General features: G+C 34.3%; 3 protein-coding genes across 4 annotated transcripts in view; 2 read left to right on the plus strand and 1 right to left on the minus strand.

Annotated features, from left to right (window-relative positions):
• Window positions 1-13739, plus strand: part of LOC133199513 (cGMP-dependent protein kinase 1-like) — a 43716-nt gene extending 29977 nt beyond the window's left edge. For both annotated transcript variants that reach the window (XM_061335322.1, XM_061335323.1), the window contains exons 5-16: window positions 3114-3177; window positions 6749-6826; window positions 7241-7335; window positions 9099-9170; window positions 9360-9431; window positions 9538-9625; window positions 11593-11732; window positions 11830-11919; window positions 11998-12139; window positions 12346-12509; window positions 12607-12859; window positions 13450-13739. In XM_061335322.1, coding sequence (XP_061191306.1) covers window positions 3114-3177; window positions 6749-6826; window positions 7241-7335; window positions 9099-9170; window positions 9360-9431; window positions 9538-9625; window positions 11593-11732; window positions 11830-11919; window positions 11998-12139; window positions 12346-12509; window positions 12607-12859; window positions 13450-13548 — 1357 coding nt within the window. In that variant the 3' untranslated portion in view covers window positions 13549-13739. The remainder of the gene's footprint in view (window positions 1-3113; window positions 3178-6748; window positions 6827-7240; window positions 7336-9098; window positions 9171-9359; window positions 9432-9537; window positions 9626-11592; window positions 11733-11829; window positions 11920-11997; window positions 12140-12345; window positions 12510-12606; window positions 12860-13449) is intronic.
• Window positions 1-22201, plus strand: part of LOC133199523 (ubiquitin-conjugating enzyme E2 D2B-like) — a 236971-nt gene that overhangs the window by 90743 nt on the left and 124027 nt on the right. The window lies entirely within an intron of this gene.
• On the minus strand, window positions 18717-22134 carry LOC133199522 (DPY30 domain-containing protein 1-like). The gene is made up of 4 exons (XM_061335332.1): window positions 21964-22134; window positions 21596-21718; window positions 20523-20696; window positions 18717-19018 (listed from the first exon to the last, which is right to left on the minus strand). The coding sequence occupies exons 1-4, from the start codon at window positions 22108-22110 to the stop codon at window positions 18962-18964; spliced, it is 501 nt and encodes a 166-aa protein (XP_061191316.1). The 5' UTR covers window positions 22111-22134; the 3' UTR covers window positions 18717-18961.

The following is a 22201-nucleotide window of genomic DNA, read 5'->3' on the forward strand; positions in this document are numbered from 1 at the left end:
GCGCGACAATTATCTTTTACTTGTAGCTGGAATGGAGAGCTGTTCATCGATAGAATTCCTCACCTGCAGGCAAAAGGGTTCTTAAGCGAAAGTTACTGTCAACTCTGATAGATAATTAATCCTAGTTCCCTGTTCTCTGAAAACTCTCGGGGTTCTTCGTCTGCCAATTTCGAATTCTGTTTGTTTTGGCAAGAGGCGCGAGAATGATTTAAGCGAGGAAATTGAAATGCGTGATTTTGTTATGATTTAGAGTTATTGGGCTGGTTAACTAGGCGTAAAAAGGAAATCTCTGTTTTACAAAGTGCACCGAGATCAAAAAATGTACAGAACGACTGTTAAACACTTTCAGCTTCTTTAAATAGCCAAATCTGATCTTATCTTTGATTTCCTAATGTTTTAAATATTGTCCTTGATGCAAAACATAGCAAACGAGATAAACTCTGAGGTCAAAATTGTTTCACATTGTATAGGCTATGTAAAAAAAATACCATTATTAATATTCTTTTAGTATAGCCTATTTTCTTTTAAACCTATCTACTTCTAAAGCCTGGTTTCGTTAAGTATCCTAGAAATCACCATGTTATAATTTCTCTTCATCAGTGTCAGAGCGAATATAAGCAAAAACAACATGATCTGTTATCATTACCTTTAAGTTTTACATTTCATTTAAAAACTATGTTAAGAAACAGTTAAGTTATCAGTGGGACCTTTATTATATACATGTACATTGCGCTCCGAACATCATGATCTGGTTTGAACATATTTTATTGTCTATAAACTTTACAACTGGGATTGGGCAAAAGTTCTTAAAACTTAATACGCCCTCTCCCTACATATGAATTATACCAAAACATATTTACATATATGGGTTTCAGCTTAAAATGAATAAAACACAGAAAAGCATAATAATCAGAGAAACATTATACAATATACAAGCTGTATAGAATTTGCAAGAAGTAATTATTGCATCAACCAAAACGACCTGACTTTTTAGTAAATGTTTGTACAATAGAAAATAAGTATTCATTTTCAACATTGTTTAACTTTTCATCTCCCCAGAGTAATGTATGAGTATCGTGATCTCCAATTCTCCATTAAACTTTGTTCCCAACAGCATGGCTGCATGCGGCAATAAAAATGCTGCTCTCTGAAATAAGTAAATCTTATCAAGAATTTTTTTTCAAAAATAAATATATTTGATAATTTGTTTTAATTATGTCCTCTTTTTAATACTCTTCAATGTAAAACGGGGCATCAGTATAACAGATAAAATCAGCCCCATAGGAATCGGGGGAGGGAGGCAAGCCGCCCTTCCCCTTTTCCCCAGTAATTTTGCTGATATAGAGTATACTATAGAATACAAACCTACTTTATGGAATTGCAAAAATAATAACGTCTGATGACCCTTTAAATTTTTATTTATTTATTTTATTTATTTATTTATTTTGCGTGTCAAGGGATTGTTTGATTAGTAGTGCCCCCTCAACTAAAAATGTATGGTTGAGCTCCCCAATTTCCAAACTGAAATTGCTTCCTAAGGGCCTGAAAAATTATGTGCGCGTTTTAATAATATTGTCGTTTAAATTACTAATTTTCAATCTAAAATTGAAAATGATTATTTCCAAATTTAGATTGAAAATCAGAACTTCAATATAGTAAAAATTATTCCGAAGAAACAAGGATCAGGTCAAAATGTGAAATGTTGATACAGACCTATAATAGAATTATCAGTTTCTGTAAAAATGTTTATGCAATCCTTTAAAAAAATTGTCATTTGCTGTGAAAATATTGATTTAGTCCTTAAAAATAATTGTCATTTGCTGTGAAAATATTGATTTAGTCCTTGAAAATAATTGTCATTTTCCGTGAAAATGTTGATTTAGTCCTTTATAATACATGTAATTGTCAGCTTCAGTGAAAATATTGATTTAATCCTGTTATAGAATTGTCAGTTTCTTCTGAAATGCTGATGCAGTCTTGTAATATACAATGGTCAATATCTTTGAAATCTTGACGCAGTCCTTGTCAAAATTGTCAGTGAAATGTTGATGCAGTACTGTAATACAATCGTCAGTTTCTGTGAATGTTGATTTAGTCCCATTTTGTCTGAGTTTCTTTGAAATCTTGTTGCAGACCTGAAAATAGAATTTCAGTTTCTGTGAAACGTACATGTAGTCCAAGAATAGAAATGTCAGTTTCTGTGATGGGTTCTATAACAGAATTGTCAGTTATATCTATAAAAGCGTCAAAACACATGTTAATCAATTTATTGCGTGTTTGATTTGGCGGGCTTTTGGACGATTTTCATCCGCATAACCAGAACCTTCCTTGCCTGCAGGAACTTAACCAAAAATTCGAAGTACATGTATTTCCTAAGAAGCTGTGGTAATTTCACAATAGATCACAAATTAAATTGTTGTCAGACTAAAGCATGGTCATAAACACCTATTGTGTGTATAAAGTTCTAATATTAAAGAAAGAGAGAAAAAATGAAGTACAACAAACGCGTAAAATCTATGGCTCAAACGATAATAGACGTCCTTGGCAAATTCACCGCTTTTGTATATAGATCTTTATTTAAAAGTGGTGATAGAATTAATGGGTTTTTATATATCTATATCATGTATGATGTGTTATATATATCGCCTGACGTACAATCTGTAATCTCGAGATTTCTCAAACAATCTCCCCGTTACTTTTCGCACATATCAGTGACGTAATCGTTAAGATCTGTATTCTCTACAGTAGGTTTTCGATGTGTAAGCACTGACATACAAACACAAGGTTTAAAAGGGTCTGCACAAAGCGTCTCAATGCTAAGTTCTTTAGGCTGTACTGTACGACACGTGGTCAATAGATGCTAGGAGATATACTATGTAGAATGATAAGCGGGCGGCAGTGATAGTTCCGGAGAGGCATGATGCTATTGCTTCCGAGGAACATGTAGTTGTCCACAACGGCTGGTATGAGAGTACAAGATAACCATTTAATTAGACGACGATTTGAGAGAATAGCGAAAAAGTAAGCAGCCCTGGGTTATCTTTGGGAGTCCTTGTATGTGGATAACATTAATTAATTAATTAGCTGATTTCGTGTTTCTATTGTATTTACAGTGTTCCGACTTTTAAACAGCTTCCAGAGGAATTAGTCAGCAAGATTGCTGATGTCCTCGAAGAGGTAAGCTTGTATTTTGTCATATTTTTTTGTAGTATATGAAACTAGTATTGTTTGTTGCCTAAAAATTGAATTTCTGTTATAAACAATAGCTGTTTTAACATAAGTAGATAAAGAAGGAAATGCATGTAAATGAAATCGAAGATTGTGAGAAAAAATAATACTTTTTTGAAGATAATTTATTTCCCTACATGATCAAGAATTTCGGTATTCAAATAAAGTCAATGTTATCAAATAGTGATGAATTTAGGTACCTCCGCTTTATATATTGTAAAAAAAACCGTAGACTTTAGGAAAGGTTTCAATGTGGACAAAATGAGAAAGAATCCGATGTTTTGGACATTATGCAGAAATGTCGAATAATAACGAGGTGTTCTGGTTAGCATTAAGAACTCTAATAAGAGAATTATATGCAAAAAAAAGTGGGGCACAAGGAATTTATTGTGTGATTTAAGCAGTGAGGGTCTGATCGACTGTTCACTAATGATGTTATATGATTTCAAGCAGGCCTTGTTCTTATACGCCCATGCTAGAGTTTTGTCTTCCAATTAACGTTTTAAACTTGTTTCTTGAATGCAAAACAAACCACTTGCCACTAATCAGTTTAGCCGAAACTTTCTTTTTCGGTGAAGGTTACACATATAAAACACATTCAATTTCGTAAGTGTTGTTGCAATAACGAATTTTTGTGGTTAATTCGAAAAAATGGAGGAGAACCTGGGCCCCGTTATACAAAAGAACTTACGACTAAGACCAAAATGTTATTTTGCCAATAACTTCCTATTTTACATTAATTTAAAAATGATTTAATCTTTTTAAAAATAATTTAGGAAGACATTTTATGCAAGCAATTTATAACAGAAATCAATGTTTTTTTCAAGATTTTACAACCAAGTAAGTTTCTGGTCTTAGTCGTAAGTTCTTTTGTAAAACGGGCCGCTGATCTTAAATGAGAAACTGATCTTATATATATATATATATATATATATATATATATATATATATATAATCATTATATAGCACTCGAAATAAATATTTGAGTGTTTTGTTTTGGGTTTTTTTTTGTGCAGGTAAATAAATTGATTAAAAGTCTTTAACCCTCCATAGGCGATAGGTTGATGAATTAGGGGGATTACGAATTTGATAGAATTTTTTTTCTTTTACATCGGAAATGTATCCATTTAGAATCACTTTAGTTAGATAAATTGATACTCCTTCATAAATCGTTAGTGAACCGCTGTTTTCAGGAGGACACCTGTTTATTACTAGTTCATTTATTTACTTTGAAAAGTTTGAAAGCTCCAATTTTTACTCACTTAAAGATCTTTGAAAAAAGAAACAAAATAGGATTTATTTATTCGGTGAAATTGGGGTCAGGATTAAATTTTTAACAACGCCCCGTCTTGAGAACCTGTTATATTCTACAAATTGTATAAGAAATTTTTGATTGTGTGTTCAGAGATTATGCAAATTTTATGGCTGATATTTTTCTGACATGAAGAAATACCTGGTTTACAAACTCTTACTGTTAACAAAAAAGTGGTCCAAGCTCCTAAACCGTTCCTTAAACGAAGGAAAATAAAGAACCACTCATTAAACAATAGACACTTTTAAGGAAAAAAGAAATAGAAATTTATATACAGTTCCTTTTCACAGATAACCTTTATAAACAAAATGTCAATTGTTCACATCAAAGTCACTTAGCTAAACTGTAGGGCAAACACGAGAGAGGAGTGATAGCGAGACCAGCAGGTATCGCTAGGAAGCGATGACGATCAACCTTTGTGTTGTCGCAAGACTCTCTTTGCTCTACGTCCATGCTCCTTAACGGCGAAAATTCGAGACAGCGACTGACCCAATTAGTACACTTTACTGGGCATTCTTATCTAGACAGGGAGAATTTGTTTATTTGGGGTGCACTTCACACGGTGATATTCATAAGAATTGATTAAGCCGTCGTATAACGTTTGTATCAGTGTCTCTTGTTAGTCATCATAACCATTTGTCTAGTCACATTGACCTTGCAAAACTGAGCCAACGAAGAAAGTGCTAAGAAATTCTACAGAAAGAACATTGTTGATAGACCTTAGACAATTTTGGTCGGTATCAAAGACGCTATTGCCTCAATCTTAAGAGGTGATAAATGATCAAAATAAAGCTCTGCTCAGAGGTTGAAATTGCGAAAAGATGAAATTCTTTAAAATTAGTTGGATTTTGCTTTAAATAAATAAAATGATGTAGCAGCATCCTCTGTAAAATTGGTGCAATCTTACAAATAAACACCTTTACTTTGATATTACGATGAATTTCAGGTGAAAGTTGTTACCAGTGCTTATCTATTGCATAGATCGATTGAAATCTTTGTACATATTGAGGTGTTGGTTAAAATGTTAACGTAAATCGAAAAATTAAATTTTGGTACCTAAAATCTGCAACAATAATTCAGTCAGCATTATCACTATTCTTTGAATGCAGTCAGCTTTTATCATCTAAGCTAGTAATACCATTGGTCTACCACTTGTTGTACTTTTCTTATTCTCTTCAACTCTTCTGTTATAATGATCAAAAGCAGAGCTAACTGATGAAGTCAATGTTTATCTTTTTTGCCATATATTCTGGCAACTTTTGTCAAATATTTCATAACGGCAATAAACGTTTCAGTAGAGCAAGTTTACAAATTTGCACACCTTGTATATGGTGAAGGCACTGATTACCGAATACACAGGGGCAGGTGCGTGCCACAGTACTTGTTTACACTTGACTTCCTTGTTGCTGCAGTGTTGATGGTTTTTGAACTGTCCCAGTAACCCTCCCGGTGAACCCTCTACCTATGCTGGACGATTTCTTTTTATAACTATCTTCTCTCATCGCATGGGGTCGATCAGTTGTCGCTTGTTTATCTTGTACTTCTTGTAAATAGACGCACATTTCGTAGTAGTTATTCTAGAGGAAAGTGATGCATTGCTCATTGGGTTTTAGTGCAGACGTGAACTATAATGATATATATTTGTTTGCTTATAGCTGCTATCTTAAGATTTTGTCAGCTAACATCATTGCTAATGATAAGCCCTCACTATCTTTGCTTTTTGCCATATGCCAGTGTAAACAAAATTTAACCTTCCTGAAAGATATTCAGAGACGGACTGTATTGAACAATACATCACTTATTTCAATATTTGCGCATTACTTTCTCTCTTTTGAAATAGTTTAATTTCGTGCTAATGATTTTGTTAATTTGAGTATTTCAAATCGAACAGAGGACCCTTTTTATTATCACCTCTAAAATCTCTATGGGCTTCAGAAATTTTGATTTTTTAACTATCCTTAGAATATATCATGCAGTTTAAATATCTATATTACAGCTGGGATTGAGAATCGTTAGAGTACACTGTATACAAATGTATCCGTGATATATCTTTAATAAAACTTCTGCTGTTCAGTAAGAATTATATGGCTTCTGCCAGTGCATAATTATTTACCGAATTTTATCTTGTTTTTCGTTAAAGTTGCACAAATTATAATCAAAATTGTACACAGCACAACTTTTAACTTAATGTCATGCTATCTATTGCAGGCTCATTACAATAATGGGGAATACATCATTCGTCAAGGAGCACGAGGAGACACTTTCTACATTATAGCCAAGGGCAAGGTATACCCATATTTGATTTTTTTTTGGGGGGGGGGGGGGAGTGAAAGTTTGCCAGTTTGTTTATATCGGACAGCTGACGTATTAATGATGCAGGCTGTATAATAAGCGCAAATATCTAAGTAGCTTTGCCTTTAACCATAGATGAATCGAACAGCCAGCTTTTTCGAATGAGATTTGATAAACTGATGTTTACAAACAAAAAGACAAAAAGGCAGATTTCACATTGATTTCAGGAAAACAAGGAAGGCACTTTATCATCTTATCTCCATAGTTAGAATCCCCCTCCCATCCCGATTACACTGGCCTTATCGTTCAAGGTTATGTTTGGCCACAACCTTCAAAACCCCATTGATAGAAGCAGGATGTTAAAGGTTTGATGTATGACTAATCCTGACTGGTTCTCTGTTTGCACAGGTGAAGGTGACCAGACGTCATTCTAAGACTGGTGATGAACAGTTGATACGCTGCTTACAGAAGGGAGAGTTCTTCGGGGAACGTGCACTACAAGGGTACGTGTACGTGTACGTGCACCCAAACAGCCACATGCATGTTACGAGTTTTGTATTCGAAAACTCCTTTAATTGATTAAATCAATTCTCAGAGTAAGCAGATGTGCTTTGAGTAGAAATATAAACTCAGTTCAAAAGACTTAAACTACAACTCTTGGTTTTCATGGAATCTGACACTAATAGTGTTAATTAGACAACTTTATAAGTTTATTTATTCAAATACTGTTCTAAAATGTTTCATTTATTTAAGCCTTTGGAGGCGCCAAAGTCAGTCTTGAAATACAAGGAATGTAAATCCCCAAGAATTTTTTAGGATTTTTATGTAAATGGTTTGATTTTATGTAGAATTCGAGTATAGCACTGGCAGCCCCTATGAACAAGAACTTTTAAAATGAATAAAAAAAGTTAAGTACATTTTTTCTGAGACCTTGGGGTGTTGCCTCATTTAACAAAAAATCATGACCTTCTGTAACATGTGGTTTTTAAGGAGGATCACAATTTGTCAGGACTCAATATAAACAGCAATTATTAAAATGAAATATACCACTGTGCTTAGGTTGGAAATGTAGACATAATTCTTATCATGGATATTAATATTTTACCGATCTTTTAAAAATTTGATAAAATAGTCATTTTCTTCCCATGAATTTCTTATCGACATCGTTTTCCAATTTACCAGAAATTTTAAGAAGAAATGGCATTTTGCTTTCTGGCGGGAAAGGGTGTATTCCTAAAAGCCGTTAGAAGGTTCCGAATGGCAGTTCTGGTTAATTTTATTGTTCTCTATACCTACTGGTCTATCTTTTCAATTATTTAAAGCAGTGAAAGACTGTTAAACTATGCTGCTACCTTGAAAAAATTAGTTAAGTTCACAGCATGTTAACAATAAGAAGAAATCGTACGACATACTTAAACTTAGTACTCTGGGGGTAACAGATGCTGTAAAATCGGTCATCATCCAGTAATTAGATATTGTAATTAGTGACTGTAAATGTATCGAGGTAGAACGTAAAATGTTTCACAAAATTGCACCGTTTTATTTTACGGTCTCATTAACGCTGTACTTGTTCTTACGAACCCAATTAGTTAACTGTTATTCTAATTGAATTAACCCATAATCTTAAAGCTGTTGCTGCTTACTAAAAAATCTACTGATCAAATGCGAATAGTTCGAACTTAATCACGTGATAAGTTTTGGTTCTGTTTTTCAGTTATTCTTTGATTTCTCCGCGTGTTACTCTGTAAATTTCTTTCACACATCTGAGGAATGATTCAAGTAATATCAACAATTACATATAATCTTAAAACATTTACTCTCTCGTTCCTCTTTAAAATTATTGATTCAAAGAGATCGTTCCTTGAATCTGTCTGCAATAATAAATACTCAAGAGATATATGATAGATCTAAATCGAGAATCAGTGAGTCATTTTCCTAAAATTAGCCCAGAACCTGGCATGAAAAGCGATTTGACTGATCGAAACGGTTTCTGTCTTCAGTTATAGGCAGCTAATTTGATGCCAATCTAAGCCCAGTCTTTGTCCTACGTGCATGCTCATTCTATATGAAATTCAGACTTGGCTTGTTTTGTTGCGGAAGTTTGTTGTTTTATTGATGCGAAATCCGTTGCGTGATAGATCAGTAAAACTTCTATCAACAACTACAGAACATTGCAGACATCAAACAGTTCATATCTCCGTAAAAAGTCCCTTTGGTTCCCATTCTTATTATGTAATAACATACTCATCTTAATTTTTTGTTGTAGGGAGGATGTTAGAACAGCTAACATTGTGGCGACGGATCCATCAGGGGTGGATTGTCTCGTCATTGACAGAGAGTAAGTAATATTCTGTTCAGTAAACATAAAGAAGACGTGTAGAACGGAACTCATTGTAAACTATTAGTTAAATGTTATCTGTGTATACTTTTTGATCATATTATTTATGGAGTTAAAAATTCTGAAGAAGAGAAGTTTATTTCTAAAAATTATTCTAAATATTTATTCATATGTATTTCATTTTTTAAGATCGTATTCGCAGCTGATAAGTGACCTTGATGAACTTAAGCGCGTGTACGAGGATGACGAGGAGAAGGCCGTGTGAGTACTACTTACGTCACTTCCATGGTAACACCATATTATTTATTTGTAACCTGACAGTTTATCAGTGTCATCAGAGTTCACGGGTTTATTTCTGTTATTTCAGGGCTGATCAAGAGTTAATGAAACTGAAGTTGAGCGATCTCAGTATTGTCGCAACTCTTGGAGTCGGTGGCTTTGGCAGGGTTGAACTGGTAAAATTTCCTTTCTTGTGGAAATCATGTGTATAATGACAAAGGTGATCGATCTAAAAAAAGAACGTTCAAACAGTACAAATCTGAGAACAGGGCATAAAACACGGGACCTCGGGAAATATTTAGACGTGGGATCATAGGGATGACAATCGAATATTATTTTGTAACCGGTTAGTCGTAAATATTTCCGACCGAGTAACAGATCGGACAAGTAGGACTTGTTTGTATTTTTCTTACGAATTACCTATTCAAGTTAGATTCCTGAAAAGCAATTTGTAATAAATGTTACCGTATATAACAGTTTAGAGACATTTTGATTTTATTCTCGTACAAAAAATTTAAATTTTTTTTACGTGCACTATTACGACATTGTGAGTCAGATCATCTGCTGAAATGGCCATTCTTTACGTAGAGGTCGCGTCATCAAGCCAACAATGTGTGTAGCACGTGGCCTGTGTGTACACATTGGCTGAAATGCTAGAATAAAATGAAGAAGTATTCTAGCAATTTTTTGTTACATACACACACATTTTGCCTTCCTCCCGGTTCTATGTAAATCCGTGTCATTAAACTTGATCGTCTGTAGCTGGCTGCAACAAACCCAAATTGACAGTTCATGGATTTTCCCCCATTACATTTGGAATAGTAAAAATGACAGTTTTATAATAGAGAAGGATACCGTTATAATAATTATTTTCAAAAGCGACTGAAAACTGATCACTCAGCACAGGGCTTTCAATAATTTTGAAGTAAAGTTAACATTAAAAAAAAACTCCGCTGGAGGTCTTTTTTAACCGACAATTCTTTTCGGAAATATTTTTGTAATTATCAATTATTAAATTAGGGCACTGTAATGAAGCAACTTGCAGATAATGCACATGACAATTAACGCTTTTGGAATCCTGACTTGGAAATTAGTTAATGAATAGTGCACTGTTTTTAATGACCTCAATGGATCTTTTTTTCATCCGTCAGTGAAAAAGAATTAAAGAACACAGATAGAGTTCGGGTCTGATGTTCTTTGTGAGGTCAGTGTCGCGCCCTTTGATATCCATCGGTGATAAGGTGCAGATTTCCCATACTCACAATCTGCACTGTTGAAATCAAATACCTTCCCCGTAGTTTAAAAGTGCGAAATGACGTCATAACTGGTCGGTGGATGTGTCGTCTGCTGAGTTTGATCAGGGGATTTTCAGAGTGTGAAGGCTTGTCGCACTTCATCTTCAGTCACTGGAATGTATTTCTGCCAAGTCAAAGCTGCAAGCCCGAACAGTTTAATTGTATAAATAATTAACTTGGTTATATAAAGATTCCAATAGCGAAAAAAACCAGGTGTAATAAGTGCGATACCCGCTAACTTTGGCATGTAAATTGGGGAAAAACTAGTAACGATCCACATTTATTACATTCTGAAGACGCTTTGTTTCATGTCTGATAATCAGCTTTCGCTAATCGTCTTTGACAGAATACAGCTTTTTTCATCGTCAGCTGTTCAAGTCAGAGGTCTCCTTTGAAGACATAAAGGCATTAAGAACATAAACATTTCATCACTACTCTTTATAATGATAGATTCATCACTACTCTTTATAATGATAGAAAATACTAGTACATATCAAACTCTCGTATTTTATGCCTCTCTATTTCAATGACTGAATGACGTGTATGAGTGTGAAATCTCGACAACAGACATAACTGCCAATTTGTTTACACATTTATTTATTATACAGAAAATTTCTAGTTGACGAAATGGCCTGAGAAAGATTATATATTAGTGACTCGATATAATACTGGTACTAAGTACTACACTAATGTAGGGAGACAAACACCGGCCAGTAAGACAGGGGAGGGGGCCCCTTTTTTCTGAGTAAAGTCTTTAGCTGCAGTTTCATTATGTCAAATGTTGATCCCCCCCACTGTTGCTTCATTTAAATACACAATTGTATTTTCTTTAAATTCTGTATTTTTAGGTTCAAGTCAACAATGATACGTCTCGAACATTTGCCCTAAAAATTCTTAAAAAGCACCACATAGTGGAAACGAGGCAGCAGGAACACATTATGAACGAGAAGAAAATCATGTCAGAGTCTCGCTCTGAATTCATCGTCAGGTACAGTTTTGTTTGGCATGATTCTCAATATCGTGTTTTCTATTTTTTTTTCTTTCTTGATAAGTAATCCTATTATTTAATATGTAAATTCTTATAGGTTATATCGAACTTTTAAAGACCGGAAGTACCTTTACATGTTACTGGAGGTGTGTTTAGGTGGAGAATTGTGGACTGTACTCCGAGATAAGTGAGTATAAAATGTTAAAGTAAAAAATGTTACCTTTTAGAGGTAAATAAGATGAAAATAACAAACGATCTGTTATAGGGGTTCTTTTGATGACGCCACCACAAGGTTTTACACGGGTTGTGTTGTGGAAGCCTTCGCCTATCTGCATGCCAAGGGCATTGTCTACAGAGATCTCAAGCCAGAAAATTTACTTCTAGATTCTCAGGGATACGTCAAACTGGTAAGGAACAATTAGGTCCATATAATTACAGCATACCCACATTTTGGGGGTTTTATTAGAGTACCCCCAATTCCAAATTGAATGACCAAGAGGAACAAGTGAAGAACTTTATGAACTTTTTTATGACCGTATCCTTGCTGACGTGTACATAACAGATATTTTATACATGTTCTTACATTCTTTAACTCTGGTATCTTTCGATACAGGTTGACTTTGGTTTCGCTAAGAAGGTTGGTCTAGGAAGGAAAACATGGACATTCTGTGGGACCCCAGAATATGTGGCTCCAGAAATAATCCTCAATAAAGGGCACGACATATCGGCGGACTTCTGGTCCTTAGGGATCCTCATGTTTGAACTCCTCACAGGAAGGTACAGACATTTTAAGGTTTACACACTGTTACACAAAATGCAAGTAATTAAATTATCGGGTGGCTACATTTCAATTTTTTTTCTTTTTTTTTTTTAGCCCACCATTTTCAGGACAGGATCCTATGAAAACTTACAACATTATCTTAAAAGGCATTGACGCCATTGATTTTTCGAGAAAAATCAGCAAAAACGCCCAAAATCTTATTAAAAAACTGTGTCGTGAGACGCCATCTGACAGACTAGGGTTTGGCAGAGGGGGAATTCGAGAGATCCAAAAACACAAATGGTTCGAAGGCTTTAACTGGGATGGACTAAAGAAGAGGACATTAAAACCTCCAATTACTCCTCATGTAAGTAAATAATAAAATTTAAATTTGTTTTGTCGATAGAATGTTTCCTTTCATTCTCCTTTATAGGAGACAATTTACATCGTCGGATACCCACGGGTGATCTCGTCTCTTACTCATCACCCGTGGGCAACCTCACCAAAATATCGTCGTAAAATATGCTAATTTGTTGATTACAGACAACCAATCAGAAAATTGGAATCTTCGATATTGAAAATACGTATATTAGTTTGCTATTTATGCTTAATATCTTTACGCTCGTTGAAAGGTGCATATTTTGTTTTAAAACGACTCAAGACAAATCGTAAAGGTCACATATCAAATACCAGTAAGAAATTATATGGGAGTACCTTTCTCAAACTGCGAAATGCACTGGTGAGTGGATTTATTTGCAATCCAACCAATCAAATGACCCGCACACATTAATTACATACGACAATTTTCCTTCGATTTGAGTAAAAGACGAGATCCTCCGTGGGTATATCCGACGATGGACAATGTATCACCTTCTGGGGAGTGTGTGCTGATGAAGGGATACTAATATGTATTCTTGATATGTGATTATTCAAAAGCATACTTTGTCCGTTTTACAGGTAAAGTCGGCAACAGATACCTCAAATTTTGACGACTACCCGGATGAGGACGATGATCCTCCACCAGATGACGTCACAGGTTGGGATAGAGACTTCTGATAACGCCATCGATAAATGAGTAGTTTGAAAAAAAAATGTCTTTCTTGAAATCCTCGACTGTCGTGGAGCTACAACAGAGTGCAGATCACCCCAAGTTGCATTCGGTATGCAGCGTGAAGGGCTTTCATAGTTTCCATAGTGATCAGTGACGCCATTTAACTTCGTCCAAGGTCAGCGGATTACAAAGATTATACAACGATCTGTGATGAAGTGACAGACTGATGTTTTACATATATAGTATTTTTATATATTGCTAATGATGTGCCTTTTTAACGAAAATGCCACGTATAGTTCAGTTTGTTAACGTTATAATGAGAGATAGCGAAGCGTTGTTATAGAACGAGTAGGCTTAGAGGTTGCTGATTTCTCATCTCACGTATTTATGTTTTTACATTTTCATCATATCATTCAACAAAAAATAAAAGTTATTACATTTTCTAAGATGTTTTTCGATGTTTATTAAGTAGATTGGAAGAGTTAAATATTCCTCTAGCAATACTGTTTACATTATATTTTTGGCTCAATGAGTTGAAAGAACGCTGCTTCCGTAATTGCTCTTTTAAAAAAAGCCAGGAACAACAATTACAGGTTATAAACATTTCTAATGGTCATCAGCTTTTACAAGGTTTTTTGAATTGCATTCTCAGCAAAAAAAAAAAGTTTGAGTTAGCGTAATTTCTTAGTGTTGCGATCATTACATACAGGAATTGATGAGTATTATGGAGAATTACCAAGTCTGGATCACATAAATGTTTTGTTACATGACGTATTTTTATTGCCAAAGACGTATTTAAACAGCAGTCATCTCTTGCTATGTCATTCTGTTACTGTGTGGTGTTCACGTAGACTTTTGATTCAGATGACCATTCCTTTCCCACAGTCCGAGTAATGTGTCGACCAGCCTGTTAAGATTTTCTTTTCCATACTTGTGCAGCTCATTACATTAATCCTAAAATGGGGACCAATTTTGTCAAGTTGAGGGTGCTCTTTCTGTTCCATTAAGGTTGTAGAATTAAGAGAATTTAAAGCTAAATATAATAATCTGTCTGTGTGAAATAAGCCCAAATGACTCGTCACTCTACCTCATGAATTGCTTTTATGCCAATGCCACAAAACAGCTACAAAAACTTGCTTTAGTTTTTTTTCCTTCTATCCACTATCCCAACGTCATGAAGCTGTTCTCAAAATATAATTTTAATTTCGGTGTGAATGTAATTAACCATATTACAATGACTAAGATTTCCATCAAGATTTTTTAAAGAAAATCTTAATTATACATTATTTAAAAAAATACCCATACAGGAAAATTTTTACACTATGTTCGCATTTTACAAGTTGTCATTTAAGTCCAACAAATGCCCATACCACTGAAAACAGGTTTTGGTTTTTTTATTCTTATTTTAAGTTTGATCGAAACTCAAAGCAGTTTGATGATGTAATGTTGAGAAAAAACTTTATAGACCTTCCAACTATTACTTCCGTTGACTAACGTTAAGGTTTTGGATCTGGTCAGTTATATGACCTTACTTGGAATAATGATAGAGCATGCACGTATACAGTGCTTGACTTGCTCCAGATGCTGCATCTGACCTATATTTTCTGATTATCATTGACTTGCTAGAGGTTTTGGAGTTGATCCATTAACCATGTGTACTACTTTTCTTCCGGCTTCAGATGCTCCATACGTGGCCTATATTGGAATGAATGCCAAGGTAAAATCATCTATATGACCTTTCCGTCCACAGGTATTTATGTCATAGCTTGGTCAAACGTGAATGGATGAAGCATTATCTAGATGCATGTCGTCATTAGTCTGCTCCGGATGTTGCATCTGACCTAGATGTACTATGGAATGTTGGAGTAGCCATGGGAATTACCATCGTCGCAAGCCACGGGTTTTGTGTCCATTCTATTTCCACGTTTGTGGAAATAGAATGGACACAAAACCCGTGGCTTGCGACGATGGGGAATTACGTGACATTGTTGATATGAGCTAATTTTTGTGTTTTCCCATTTGTTTCTTTAAAGCAATATGAGGTGCATTTTTTAAAATTTGATTGTGCTAAATAGGCTATTTTGATATTTTTTTAATGTAATTTGAGCCTTTTTTGATAAATTTAATCTAAATAAAGTATTAAATTGTTTCTGAAGAAAGACTTCTGTACAATCGAATATATAGAAATATATAAGGAATAAATATTGTACATGTACAGGACAATAATGTAATAATTCTGCTTCAACCAAAGCTTTATAATAGTTCTTTCATCGCAAATATAAACAACAGAAGTTTATAAACGTTCTTTTTTTTCCTTTCATTGAAATAGTTAATTACAATGTTGCAACAAAAATTTCCGACATCAAAGTTGCAGCTCATATTGCTTTAACATAAAATATACTGTAACAGTACTTGTGAACACTCTTTATAAAATAATTTATGTTTTTGTCTTTTGGATCACTAAATGTATGCACATTTATACACATGTATGAACATTTAACCCAGGCGTGGATCCAGGAATTTTTTCCAGGGGGGGGGGGTCCATCTTAGTCAAAAAAATTTCCAACCCCAAAATTCCTTGACAAGCAAAATAAAAAAAAAGGTAAAATCCATTTCCCAAACGTGAAAAACACCTATTTCGTGGTGGTGATGGTGGGGTCCACGTTTTCAAGGAGGATCCAAAGTCAATTTTTCATTTCTTCAGTATATACTTTTAATAGCTCTGCAAATTCCGAAGGGGGGGGGGTCCGCCCGACCCCCTCTAGATCCGCGCATGTAACCGAGTATAAGCCACATTAACCGTGAATGCATTTACAATATGAATTCAAATCCTGATTATTTTTTCTCTTTTTCATTTTTTTCGATTTTCGAGTTTTGATAAAACGTCTGATGATGAGATGACGTGTGAACACTAAATATAAACGTGGACAACACTTTACTGATCCGAGTTTATATTGGTTTTAAGTCAATTCTAAATATAAACGTGGGCAACACTCTTATTGATCCGAGTTTATATTGGTTTTAAGTCAATTCTAATGCATCATTTGTAATTTGTTATGAGAAGAGAATATGCGAGAAACTTTTTAAGTACATCGTTTTTGTATGTTTTATCCTTCCAAGTCAGAAGTAACATAGGAGCTGAGAGGTACAAAATAACTGCGACGTTTATTTATATTGCTGGCATCAGGGACATACATGTACTCGATATGCCAAAATAAATATCACCCTTGATGAAAAGAAATTATAATTTGTTAGATATGTACTTAATAGCCTCGGATAAAGCATAATGATATCATTTAGTTGGACATTGGTCATATTACAGGAAGAATGCAAGTTTTCTGCCAGCTTCCTGAACCTAACTATGAAGAACCTGTTCTCTATTATATACTTAAATTTTGGGGCGAATGGGGGGGGGGGGGTACTTAGAAATATCTAACTTTTTTCTGAAATTGCAACATAAGCTTAATTTATATGTCATGCAGTAAATTTTGAATTTACTAGGTGGCGGTAAATGCAAAATTCACATGGGAACTGTAAATTTTCCTTTTACCTCCATCCAGTAAAAAATCAAAATGTACATGAGAACTGTAATTATTTATTTCCACCTAGTAAATTCAACATGATACATATGTAAAGGACATGTTGCTAAAATATTAAGAGATGTAAGCGGTATTGATACATTGTAGGGTGGAGATAAATACACAGTTTACGATATGATACGCGTATGAATCGTAAAATCTTGTTTAAAATAACTGAAGTGATTTTATGTCATGTTTGATGCCTGCTCTTTGTCCTCCATACATGTCTTAGATCTACAGATCACGTGCAGAAAGATTTTTTCCAGCTCTCTGAATCTGTTCTGAATCTAGCTACTTATAAACAAGCACTTTAGTTCATTCTCTATGTGATTGGGTGAGATCCTATATTGTAGAAAAAAATAATATACATTTATTGACTGGGTCAGAGGGCAACATGCGTTTTGTCGTACCCAAGAACCATGCAAACGGCCGAAGGCAAACAATCTGGTTCAAAGGGTCGACAAAACGCATTTTGCCCGATGTTAGGTTGTACCTTTTATTTATTTATTTTTTTTTTACATATCTTGTGCTGGCTTTCATGATGTACACCAACGAATGCAAGTAAGATTTAGCTGATCCCGCCCCCAGTGTGACGTAAGCGGTCCAATATCTCATCGACAGGTCCAATATCTCACTCTGCGGTCAAACATCGATTTTTTTATGACCGCTCAGTAATATATATATATATATATATATATATATATATATATATATATATATATATATATATATATATATATATATATATATATGAACCAATTTTTAAAGGTACATCTATAACGTTGTATACGTTTTGTTTTATCTTTAAAAATTGGTTCCTCTATATAAATCTATACTTATAAATAGTATGTGACCTTCCAGGTGAACACATGGATTTATTTTTTCTAAATTGGACTAAAAATAGACCGGGAAATCTTAAATTGATACAAAAATCGTGGCCCTGAACATAGCATATAAAATCTGGGGTGGGGTGGGGGTGCAGCCGCCTGCCTCCTCACACTTTTTTTCCTGGACGTAAATTTTAACTTTTAATGTATTATAAAAATATTCATTGAAAAGATACCCCCCTCCCCGGTAAATGGACTTTAACACATGCACCCCCAAATAAAATTTGGAGATGGGAGAATTTTACTTTTTTTGAGGGGGGGGGGGGTCAAAGATTTTTTTCTTGTAAGTTGTCCTTTTTTTCTTTATAATGCCATCCCATTCAAAATCAATCCTATATGTGTACACGATATTTGTATTTTCTACATCGCACCTAAAGCAGATTAAAAAATTCCACATTAATACAACTGTTAATGTTTATTTTAACCCCGCTTCTCTCATTGCGTTTGGCTAGGACTTCACCAAATGTAAATAAGTAAAATGGCATGGATTGCTTAATGAGTTTGTATCATTTAATCATGAAATAAAAAAAAATATTGCTGTTTTTTTCAGTCAACATGATGATTTGATGATTTTTACGTTACGATCAAGATGTTCAATGTCTTACGGTGAAAATTTCCTAAGCTTTCATTTACCTGAAGAATAATAATTTTCATAAGAATTTCGATTAAAAACCATATTTTAATGTAATAAAAATGCTATTCACAACACAAAGAGCAAAAATATTGCTCCATTTAATTTTAAGTATTTATTTTCATTTTTTTTTTTAGATGATAAAATGGTTGGTCACTTTCACTCTATGCACACTCTCATTAACATACAGACAGTCACTCATGACATCACAATGCATCACAGGCAAGTTCAGATTGTTTTCTTTGACATCAGATAGATTGCTGTTTGCGATGGAGGAACAGCACCGTGAACATTTGTAAGAAGCCTAATGATTGGACAATGACTACGTCTCCTCTTCTGTAGGAGCAGGGTCACTTGTCTCTTCTTTGGAGTCTTCATCCTACAGATACAATTGTGTGGTTTTATTTTCTTAAATTTAAACAATAATACTTTTAATTTCACTTATATGCAATGCTGCTACTGGCAAAAAAATGATTTGGAAATTTACATGTCATAGTGTACATGATTACTTCAATTGACGTCATTCCAATTAATATAGTTTTTGTCCTTAGTGATTTACGACCCAACAAGATTATTATAATATACCATATGGTCATTGGAGATTAGAATTAAGCAAACACATGATACAATCAGTAAATCTGAAATATCCAGCACAGTGTCTGTAGATTGTCCTATATGATACTATCAGTAAATCTGAAATAGCCAGCACAGTGACTATAGATTGTCCTATATGATACAATCAGTAAATCTGAAATAGCCAGCACAGTGTCTATAGATTGCCCTATATGATACAATCAGTAATCTGAAATAGCCAGCACAGTGTCTGTAGATTGTCCTATATGATACTATCAGTAAATCTGAAATAGCCAGCACAGTGTCTGTAGATTTCCCTATATGACACAATCAGTAATCTGAAATAGCCAGCACAGTGACTATAGATTGTCCTATATGATACTATCAGTAAATCTGAAATAGCCAGCACAGTGTCTGTAGATTGCCCTCTATGATACAATCAGTAAATCTGAAATAGCCAGCACAGTGACTATAGATTGCCCTATATGACACAATCAGTAATCTGAAATAGCCAGCACAGTGTCTGTAGATTGCCCTATATGACACAATCAGTAATCTGAAATAGCCAGCACAGTGACTATAGATTGTCCTATATGATACTATCAGTAAATCTGAAATAGCCAGCACAGTGACTGTAGATTGCCTTCTATGATACAATCAGTAAATCTGAAATAGCCAGCACAGTGACTATAGATTGCCCTATATGATACTATCAGTAATCTGAAATAGCCAGCACAGTGTCTGTAGATTTCCCTATATGACACAATCAGTAATCTGAAATAGCCAGCACAGTGACTATAGATTGTCCTATATGATACTATCAGTAAATCTGAAATAGCCAGCACAGTGACTGTAGATTGCCTTCTATGATACAATCAGTAAATCTGAAATAGCCAGCACAGTGACTATAGATTGCCCTATATGATACTATCAGTAATCTGAAATAGCCAGCACAGTGTCTGTAGATTTCCCTATATGACACAATCAGTAATCTGAAATAGCCAGCACAGTGTCTGTAGATTGCCCTCTATGATACAATCAGTAAATCTGAAATAGCCAGCACAGTGTCTGTAGATTGCCCTCTATGATACTATCAGTAAATCTGAAATAGCCAGTACAGTGTCTATAGATTGCACTATATGATACAATCAGTAATCTGAAATAGCCAGCACAGTGATTGCAGATTGCACTATATGATACAATCAGTAATCTGAAATAGCCAGCACAGTGACTGTAGATTGCCCTATAAGATACAATAAGTAATCTGAACTAGCCAGTACAGTGTCTGTAGATTGCCCTATAAGACCTACTTTCTTTTCCTCTGAGGAATCTGATGGTTTCTCTTCTTCCTGTGTGGGGGCCTCCTCTGCCGGGGCCTCAGTGGCTGCTTTCTTAGCCTCCTCCTCTGGAGGTTCCTGAGCCTCTATCACAGGGGGAAGTTTTGTGGGGGATGAACTCTCTTTGGCTGCTCTTTCCTCCTCAGCCTGAAAAAGATTTATTATATTAGTTAATATATTTGTTTGAATAAAATCAATGTATCTTGGTTGGTTCTTCAGTACAAACATAACAGAACCAGAAATAAAAAGATTTTGGAAATGTACCCTATTTTTCTTTGTATATGAAGTTTTTTTTTTTTTTTTTTTTTTTTTTTTTTTTGTATATCAACAGCGTACATGATTAAACAAGATGAACACAGGTGATATAATACATGTACTTAAAGCAGTAAAAATAAGATTTCCACTAAATTTACAGTACATATATTACATGAATCACAAATCTGCAGATTTAGTCTGCCACCAGTCTTTTGTAAGAACTCTTTATTTTACTGAAAATGTTTTGAAAATTCAAGCCAGTGTTTTTGTAATAGCCCTTTTTCAAGTAAGAGCAATAGTTATTGTATTTGATCAAGATCTTTTTATGTGCATATTTTGGATGGCTGGTCCTTGTAAATAATGTTATAAAAAGCCTCAACTGATTGGCTAACTGGTAGTACAGATGCATTATTTTAATAAAACTAGCTTCTAAATGTTCATACCAGCTTTCTCAGACATGATTGTATACAAGTATTTACTAAACTATGATCTATATAATTTATATAATTATCTTAGAAAAATCTACTTGTATTTCTTGTACAATTTTTGAGTTTATGAATTATTTTGCATGGCAATTGTTATATTCAAGGAAAGGAACCAGTAACTTGTTAGAACTTGTTTCCAGTCCTTTTGATTTATTCAATAAAGAATATATTCAAAACAATTGAACCATGCATTAATTTCTCTTGGATTGATAGTTTGAATTTCCATCACACTGTTTTGGTGAATTACTGACTGAATGGTATATAGTTTCCACCATGTAGTGACTTTATGGGTCATTTTTGCCTCACCTTGCGCTTCTCGTCATCCTCTTTCTTTATCTGATCAGCCTCTTCTTTTCTTTTCTCCAGCATTTCTTGTTCCTTCTCAAACTCTTCTTTTTCTCTAATCAACTGATTTTTGTCTTCTTCTTTCTTTTAAAATAATTAATTTAAAGAAAATAATTATAACACATAAAATAGATAGGAATCACTCTGTTGTGTACACAGTGTACTTTGAATTCTAAATAATATCCGACAAAGTATAGTATTTAACTCTTTGTCTTGATGGTGGTTTTACGTTAGCATTAAAAAAATACCTTCTGGTTCTCTGTTTAGGTAAGACTGTATTACATTCCCAACTATAAAGCAATCACTACATGATCAAACAATATCCTTACCTTTTCCATATACATGACATTTTCCTTATATTTGTAAAGCCATTGTGCCATGAATTCTATTGGATCTCTGGGACGCTTCTCTGATATTTCTGCTAGACATTGTGTTAGACAGGAACCTAGGTTCTTTTGTAGATATGCTGTATCCATCTTGTATTTATAAGATGTAAGGCACTAAAAGTTTTGTATAAAATTAAAATGAGTGTATATATTCGATTACACGATAGATAAGCTTTCCAAA

Source organism: Saccostrea echinata, unplaced genomic scaffold, assembly GCF_033153115.1.
Source record: "Saccostrea echinata isolate AGI-Se365-2 ecotype Australia unplaced genomic scaffold, CSIRO_AGI_Sech_v1 ptg000034l, whole genome shotgun sequence".
NCBI classification, from domain to species: Eukaryota; Metazoa; Mollusca; class Bivalvia; order Ostreida; family Ostreidae; genus Saccostrea; species Saccostrea echinata.

Excerpts from the sequence above, each read along its gene's own strand:
- LOC133199522 (XM_061335332.1), bottom strand. The coding sequence starts at position 22,110 with ATGGATACAGCATATCTACAAAAGAACCTAGGTTCCTGTCTAACACAA. Across the intron at positions 21,719-21,963 it reads ATGTCATGTATATGGAAAAG|AAAGAAGAAGACAAAAATCA; the intron begins GTAAGGATATTG and ends TTATTTTAAAAG. Across the intron at positions 19,019-20,522 it reads ATTCCTCAGAGGAAAAGAAA|GATGAAGACTCCAAAGAAGA; the intron begins GTAGGTCTTATA and ends TTGTATCTGTAG.